Source organism: Myotis brandtii, unplaced genomic scaffold (assembly GCF_000412655.1).
Source record: "Myotis brandtii unplaced genomic scaffold, ASM41265v1 scaffold1120, whole genome shotgun sequence".
Lineage (NCBI taxonomy): Eukaryota > Metazoa > Chordata > Mammalia > Chiroptera > Vespertilionidae > Myotis > Myotis brandtii.
Genome location: NW_005353839.1, coordinates 19,444 through 27,670, shown reverse-complemented (window position 1 = coordinate 27,670; position 8,227 = coordinate 19,444). Strand labels below are relative to the sequence as shown.

Sequence of the window (8,227 nt, the reverse complement as noted above, 5' to 3'; positions counted from 1 at the left end):
GAGGGGAGGGGAGAGGTAGGGAGGGAGGAGTGCCCTTTTCCAGAGTGTACTAGGGAAGGAGGGAGAGTCTGAAATCTTTGGGATGCTTCCCTTCCGGTCCTGGGGAATGGGTCGAGTGGCCTCGGAGTGGACGGGCTGGGGGCAGAGCAAAGGCCAGGGGCTGGGTCTAGGTGTCTGCACGGAAGCAGTGAGTGGGGTGAGCTGGGGAGAAGCAGAGTGGCCCAGTGTGAGTAGCATTTCCTACCCTATTTGGGACTGCGCTCGCTGGAGGTCCCAGGACAGAATCTCTACCCCCTGTTCAAATCCTGGCTCCCCGCTCTGCACATATAAATACGGGGGCTCTGGGGGCTGTGGGCACACAGTGTGTAGATTCCGCCCACATGTTGGGTGCCCTGAGCCCCTGTGTTCCTTCTCCAAGCTCATTCATAGCACAGGGCTCTTCTGCTTGGAGACTCTGAGGACACTTTCCAGCCCAGATTAAAAGCTGACATAAGTCTTTCCAAATTCCTGCTGCTGTACCCGCCCTGCCCCACCGGATCCCAAAGCTGCTGAGTACAGTCCGAGCTGTGTTCCCTGCTGTTGCCAGGCTGGAAAAATTGAGGGCAATGCTAGTGGAAGAAGGAAGAGGAGGGGGAGGACGGCCTGTCCCCATGCACACCGGTTAGTTCCTGCCCTTCTTTCGGATCCTCCCTCAGAGGGTTCCTTCAATCCCGCCTGCACCCCGACCCCAGTCCCTGCCGGCCCCCTGCAGGGGGACCTTTCTGTCATGGGCCCGCCCCGAGGAGAGGGGCTAAGCTGGGTCTCTGTCTTCCCTGCTGGTGATCTGCCTCAGGGGGTGCTCCTCACATTCTCAGCCAGAGACGCCTGGCTCCGGGGGGGGGGGACCACGAAAGGAGGGGCTCAGGGTGCAATGCTACACAGCCTGGGTGACATGGAGAGGCTGCTTGTCCTTCTCTGCCTCAGTTTCCCCATCTTCGCAATGCAAAAGGTAAAACAAAACAAAACTATGCCTGTTAACTTCAAAGTGGCAAAAAGAAGAAAAGCTAATAACAGTGATTGTGCATTGCTTTCCCAATAATGTGCCAGGCCCTGGACCAAGCACTTTCCATGTGTTAATTCACTAATTAAGAAAAATAAGGAATTGCTGTTGTTTTGTCTAAAGAGAAGACTAGGAGAGAGACTAATAACGAGTCAAAGAGGATTTGGCTTAAATTGTACAGGAAGGGATTTGGGGTAGATACTGAAAAATTTTGTTTGTTTGTTTTTGTCCTCACCCAAGGAGTGAGGATATTTTCCCATTGATTTTTAGAGAGAGTGGAGGGGTGGAGAGGGGAGAGGGAGAAAGAGAGAGTAACATTGTTGTGAGAAAGAGACATTGATCCTGCATGGCCCCAACCAGGGGCAGGGATCAAACCTACAACCCAGGTATGTGCCCTTGACTGGGAATCAAACCCAAGACCCTCTGATGCTCAGGGCCAATGCTCCAACCACTGAGCAATGCCAGCCAGGGCAGAACACTTTTAGGTTTTTTGACTTAAGGGAGAACTTTCTTTCGAGACCTTAGGACACTTTACTAAAGTAATTTTATCTTCATCAGAGTTTTAGAAAGGGATGGACCACCTAATATTTGAGCAGCAGACATGGTTCTGCATGAGGGCAGGGTAGTAACAGACACAGTGATGAAGCCATTTCCACCCCAAGTTTCTCTGATTGTATAGTTAGGCAGTGACAAATGGGTTCTCTCCCCTGACAGATGCTCTTCGCTGTCACGGTTTCAAGGTCAAACTCTGATGGAGCACAGCATAGAACAGTGATGGCGAAACTATGAACTCATTTTTTTTGGTTGATTTTTCTTTGTTAAATGGCATTTAAATATATAAAATAAATATCAAAAATATAAATCTTTGTTTTACTATGGTTGCAAATATCAAAAAATTTCTATATGTGACACGGCACCAGAGTTAAGTTAGGGTTTTTCAAAATGCTGACATGCCGAGCTCAAAAGGTTTGCCATCACTGGCATAGAACATGCCATTTCTGATGTGACAGTCCTCCTGGATTCAGAATGGGTGTCAGGTAAGGAGGGATGATGGAGTGTTAGTGGAATGATGGACAGTTATGGGTAAATGTCAAACCCCTTGTGGCATGCAACATCTTAGAGACGTTTTAGAGAACTGCCTCCTTGGAATGAGATATTAAAGACAAAACCGTTTGGTGTCTTGCACTTCAAACTAGAGCAGTGGTCAATAAACTGCGGCTCGCGAGCCACATGCGGCTCTTTGGCCCCTTGAGTGTGGCTCTTCCAGAAAATACCGACTTCTGCACATGGGCCACGAAGTTTCAATCCACAAAATACCAACTTCTGCGCATGGGCCACAAAGTTTCAATCGCACTGTACGTGTGCGCCCGCACATGGTATTTTGTGGAAGAGCCACACTCAAGGGGCCAAAGAGCCGCAGTTTGCCGACCACTGAACTAAAGGACCAGACACCTCGTCAGCTTTCTTTTGTTGTTATTGTTGTTGGTAATCCTCACCTGAGGATATTTTTCCATTGATTTTTAGAGAGAGAGTGGAAGAGAGGGAAAGACAGAAACATTGACGTGAAACACATCGATTGGTTGCCTTCTGCATGTGCCCTAACCAGGGCCGGGCCGGGGAGGAGCCAGCAACCAACGTAAGAGAAACACATCGATTGGTTGCCTTCTGCATGCGCCCTAACCAGGGCCAGGCCGGGGAGGAGCCAGCAACCAACGTACCTGCCCTTGACCAGAATCAAACCCAGGACCCTTTGGTCTGAAGCCCGACACTCTATCCACGGAGCCAAACCAGCTAGGGCCCTCGTCAGCTTTCTAGCCCCACTGCCAACCTCTGGGACTGGTGTCTCTCTCACTCGGAGGGCTGTCCCGCTTGTTAACATCTCACCAAATGACTGATCTGTTCCCTGAGCACAGGGAGAAAAAGGATCAAGAGACACAGGGTGATGACTCAGCCCTATAGGTGCTCTTTGCTCTCAGCAGGCTCTGCTTCAAAGCCCTTTGTTAGTCTTTCGTTCCCCAGGGAGAGGGGACTTTGCTGACAGAGGAAGGGAGGTTAAATGCTGGCTCTGGACCCTCCGGGTAGGATTAAGACATCAGATGCCTGGAGCCATGTAAGCACAGTCTGAATGCAAGATTCTGAGTAGGAGCTGGCAAGCAACCAGGTAATCCAATCTGAAACGAATAGGCAGCTCTTTGGGTTCCTTTAGGCAGCTGCAGGGAAGTGCTTGGGAAACAAGAAGCCCGGTGTCCTTGCCCACCACCCCAGGGCTTTGTCATGGTCAGACTCATGTTATTCTAGGGGGACCCCTTGAACTCCAGGGAGAACTGACCAGAACAAGTACTGCATTCAGCTCGGAGCGGCTGCACAATCTTATCCACCAACTGTTAATGTTTGAAAAGCAAATAAACACCCAAACACAAGACCAGGCTGTAGAGGCAGGAGTAGATGGTGTGGAAACAGAGAGCGCATCCTCTTCTGGGCCAGTGGGTAGGTGCTAGGATGGATCCTACAAATTCAACTTCAATCCCTTCTCTCTATGAACGGCCACTCCCAACCCTTTCCAGACTCATCTCTCACAGCTCCTCAATCTCATGACCCCTTCCTCTCAGACACACGAATTTCCTGGCTGTCCCCTACAGGTGACCTGTACAATGACTGGTTTCTTTGTTCCTGGCAATTTGTCTTCCCAGAATGGCTTTGTCCTGAGTTCCTCTAGCCTATGCCCACTTATCTCTCAGGACCTACATCGAAACTTCCTTCTGGGAAGTCTTCTTACCAACCACTGTCCACTAACTTTTATTCACCCTGCTGTTAGTGCAAGGCTGGGTCTCAGGGTGCTTTAGTTGTGCTCTCTAGTTACTCTACTGCTATGTCTTTTGTGTTGCCACCAGCACGCAGAATAGGGTCTTTCCAGTGAAATAGACTACCCCTCCCCATGCCCCTTAGCCAAGGTCTCACCATTGATCCTATTGCCCTGGAGGTAGAGGTTCTCCAGGTTGGTGTTGACTGGGGGGATCTTCTGCAGTTGGTTGTAGGAGAGGTCGAGCTCAAGGATGCTGCTGGAATTGAAGGTATTCGAGGCCAGGCCATTGTTGGTGAGACTGTTGTGGGACAACCGCACATACAACAGTTTGGGTGACCCCCGGAAGTAGCTGTCGGGGACGGAGTAGACGTTGTTGTGCTCCAGATACAGCTGCTCAAGGGCTGAGGGCAGTCCATCCGGCACCCTCCGAAGGTGGTTGTAGCTCAAGTCCAGCAAGATCAATGATCGGAGGCCCCTCAGCGCACTGCCCACTTCCTGGATCTCGTTGTGCTGAAGGTACAAGGCTGTGAGGTTCTCCAGCCCCTCCAGCGCATTGTTGGGGACCCGCGCGATCTGGTTGTGGTCAAGGTGGAGTTCCCTCAGGGATCGAGGCAGTGGGCCGGGCATCCGGGTCAGGTTGTTGTGGTCCAGGTACAGCCTCTCCAGGTGCCTCAGCTTAGAGAAGACCTTCCTGCCCACCCGATCACTGGTGATCTGGTTGCCGTGGAGAGCGATCCAGAGCAGCCCTGTGGCGTTGTCAAAGACACCTTCCTGGATGGAGGAGATCTGGTTGTTCTGGAAGTAGACATACTTCATGCGGGAGGGGACGAAGGGCAGGTACTTCAGGTTGCGGTTGTCACAGTACATGGCCGTGGGGAAGTTAGGTGGGCAGTCACACTCCTGGGGGCAGTCTCGAGGTTCTGGTGGTGGGGGTGGAGAGCCATAGGCATAGGCTGGACCCTCCTCCACCCCGTAGGGGTAAGGCTCATAGGGCTCATAAGGGTAAGGTTCATAGGGATCGTAGTAGGTGGACTGCTGGCTGCGGAGGTAGTGGAACCACCAGTGAGGGTCGTCATCATACTGGGCCCAGGAGAGGGAGCAGAGCCCTGCCAGCAGCAGGACAGAGGCCCACTGCATGTTGTCTCTGCAAGAAGGGAGAGAGAACAGAGCAAGCCGACATGAGTGAGACTCCAGGGAGGGGAGTGGGTGAGCCTCAGGCTTTGAGCGGATCTGATTTGGTGCCAAACACCTGCAAATAGGAGCCTGGCTCTCCCTTCCTGCATGCCTCCTCCCAGCTGGACCTTGGCTGTCTGAGGGGAGCTGGATGCGTAGAGGCCCAGAAGGGGAGTCTTTGAGATGAGAAGAAACTTGAATGGGGGTGCTGCATTTTTTTGGAGGGGCAGATCCATTGCAACCTGAAGGTTCTGTTGTGGCAGCTGGAGAGCCCATAGCAATCCCTGTGGGGTGGGGTGCTCTTCAGGCCTGAATTCACATCCAACTTGGACTCCCCGTGGAAGTAATAATTTTCAAAAGTCCACGGGAAAAAAAACCATGTTTCTGGGAAACCTCCAGAAGTGGCTGGAGCCCTCAAAGGGGAAGATCTGAATTACTTCTGAAAGATCTTTTGGTCTCTTGGGCAGGCTGAGGGTTTCTGATTCTGAGTCTTTGGGGAGGCTTGGGCCGCCCTCCAGAGTGCCAGCGTCTAGAACAGTCTGCTGGGTGAGGATACTCTTGGGTTAGCAGTGTGTGGCTGCACATGCAACTTGGCAGGCACTGGCGCCCGGGAATGGCCCTTGTCTTCCAGAGTGGCTGAGGGCAGGGAGCCTGAGTCAGTCCACCTGCTGTCCCCTGTGATGTCTAGGAAAGTATCAGCACTCTTCATGCTCCCCCACGGACATGACGCAAGCGCCATGTGGGGCCAAGAGACATGAACTGAGGAACGGCACAAAAGGGAATAGGATTTGAAGACTTACACGTGTGCCCAAGGGAACGTGGCTTTAGGATGGGATTCTGGCATCCCCCTGCCATCCCTGTGGAGACATCTGGATTACCAAGCTCCCTATCGAGGCCCTCACACTGGCATCAGCTGTTGCCTTTGAACTTCTATGCTAGTGAGCTGAGAACAGGCAGGCCTGGGGATCAATGCAGGCTTGGTGCCACCTGAGAGGGAAGCTGAAGGTATGGAAGATGAGGGGTCAGGGGGTGACGTATCAGGCCTGAGCACCCTACTCTGACTGCCTATAGCCAGAGTGCCGCATAGCTCCTGTGAGCAATGGGCACCTGTGAGCCATGGGCACCATCCAGAGGTGTGAGGGTCACCCTTGGATGGGGAAACCTTAGACCCTTTTTTGGTCCTGGAAAAGTCACAGATATCTCTCACCTGACTTTTGGGCCTTGCTGGGGTTGGCAGCTGTGGACAGGAGAAAGAGAGAAGTCTAGAAGCCAGCATGAAATCCAATGAACTGATGGGCAGCACCCTGACTGTGACAAGAGAGTCACTTTGTGTCCACCACCCCTCCCAGACCTCTTGGTTCCCTGAAAACAGTTCTCTTAGGCCAGCTTCATCCCATCAGCCTCTGGGCTGCGGAGGAGAGGCACCCTGGCTCACTCTCAGGCAGCCTGAAGCCTCGGACAAAGAGCCCACAGTGTTTCTGAGAAGCCAACCCAATCGCCCATGGCCTGGGTACGCTGGCTGGGCCCTGGCTCTGGCCAGGAGAGAAGACTGATGGAGCGGCCCACTGCCAACAGCACATTTTTCCATGCACAGCTCTGGGCTGCAGCAGGACCAAGGTGGCTGTCTGGAGGCTGGCACAGTGAGCCTCTGTCTCCATTTCTCCTTCCAGACTGGGTACTTTGGCAGACCAGAGCCACCTTCCTCTTCAAGACTCAGCTTTCCAGGGGCATGCATCCTGCCCACTTTGGCCTCTCCTTAGGTGCCCTGACTGCCGACAGGGTTTGGTGGGGACCTTATGCCTCTGCTTGTCCTACCCCCATCTCCTGTTGTCTGCTCTTAAATCACCCCCTAATGCTAGAGACCCTCCCGTGCTCAGAATTTCCTGAGGGGAAGTTTCTCGGACTGCCACTCTGTGAGTTGGGGATGCTTCCTCAGGAGTTACTGCTGCTCTCTCATTTCTCCACTCCACAGAACCATCCCTCCCTTAGCAGAGTGGAGGAGGTCAAACCAGAAGCCATCCCCTCTCTGGACTGGACCCCTACTCACAGCTCCTTTCACAAGGTCAACTCTCAACACTTCTTTCTCTCCCTTTCACCTCAGCAACACACACACACACACACACACACACACACACACACACACACACACTGAGACTCAATACACAAAACTCCCCTCCCCAGCAGTGTTTCGGCCCCATAGCCCCTCTATAGGAGAGACTGCAGGGACACGGGGCTGGGGGGTGGCATTCATGAGTAGTAGCTGGCAGAGCTGGCTCCCCTTTGCTTTTTCGTGCCTGAGAACTGGAGGTCCCCCCAACAAGCAGAAAGGAGCTGCAGGACAAAGGTAGCATGCTGGGACCCCTTCTTTCAACTTCCCCTTGGCCGTCTCCAGCATCCCAGGAGCACGGCCCAGAGAGGGAGAGGGAGGAATGACTTCTCCCTGCCGCCCTCTCCCACTCCCCAGCCCCTTCCCCTTATTTTCTGGTGGAACGACAAGTCACAAAAACAAGTAAAACGACCACACTTACCTGGAGTTGAGCCTTTCAGAGTGACCACGTCCCTCTGCCTGTGGACTCCTGGGGTTGAAGGAAGTGTGTGTGAGAGCAAAGGAGTGAGCGTGTGTACTGAGAGCGCCCGGGTCTGTGCCAGGCCAGGGTCCCGCCCCCGAATTCCTAATCAAATATTGTGAAGAGAGGGGCTGAGGAGCCAGGATCCTGGCTTTTTCAGCTCGGCTGCAGGGGCGGAGCTCACACCCAACCGCGCGGTCCTGTCTGCCTGCCGCTAGGAAAACCACCTTCTTTCCACTCACTGTCTTCCCCAGCGTTGGCAGCTCTGCTCTCTCTCTGCTGAATGAGTTAGTGGCGCCCTACAAGTTATTTGCACAGGCTCTGGGTTTCTCATTAAACCCACAGGGCAGATGCCGGGCTGGGGAGAGCCAGGCTTTGGGTAAAGTCATCTTAATTAACTCTTTCAGATGCCGGGATTAGGGGGGGGGGGGGCAGCCTTTGGGTAAAGGCATCTTAATTAACTCTTTCAGCTGATAGTGTCTTCCACTCCCTCCCCCCGAGCTAGTATTGTATTCATCCCTCCCAGCACCATACACTTGCACTTATTCTTAGGGTTCCCAACACTTCGCTTGTTGGGTTGAAACAGGATGATATGAGAGGCTGTGTGTGAGGTGCCTGGCCCAGCACCCAGTGATGCTCACCATG

At 53.1% G+C, this 8,227-nt stretch overlaps 1 protein-coding gene across 1 annotated transcript in view; it reads right to left on the bottom strand.

The window, feature by feature from the left end:
- The window catches only part of FMOD (fibromodulin), a 19,642-nt gene extending 11,773 nt beyond the window's left edge, over positions 1-7,869 (bottom strand). Inside the window, exons 1-2 of the mRNA XM_005857756.2 lie at positions 7,544-7,869; positions 3,998-4,986 (exon numbers count right to left, since the gene is read on the bottom strand). Of these exons, the coding sequence (XP_005857818.1) occupies positions 3,998-4,979 (982 nt within the window). The 5' untranslated portion in view covers positions 4,980-4,986; positions 7,544-7,869. The remainder of the gene's footprint in view (positions 1-3,997; positions 4,987-7,543) is intronic.
- Between the last annotated feature and the right edge of the window lie 358 nt (positions 7,870-8,227).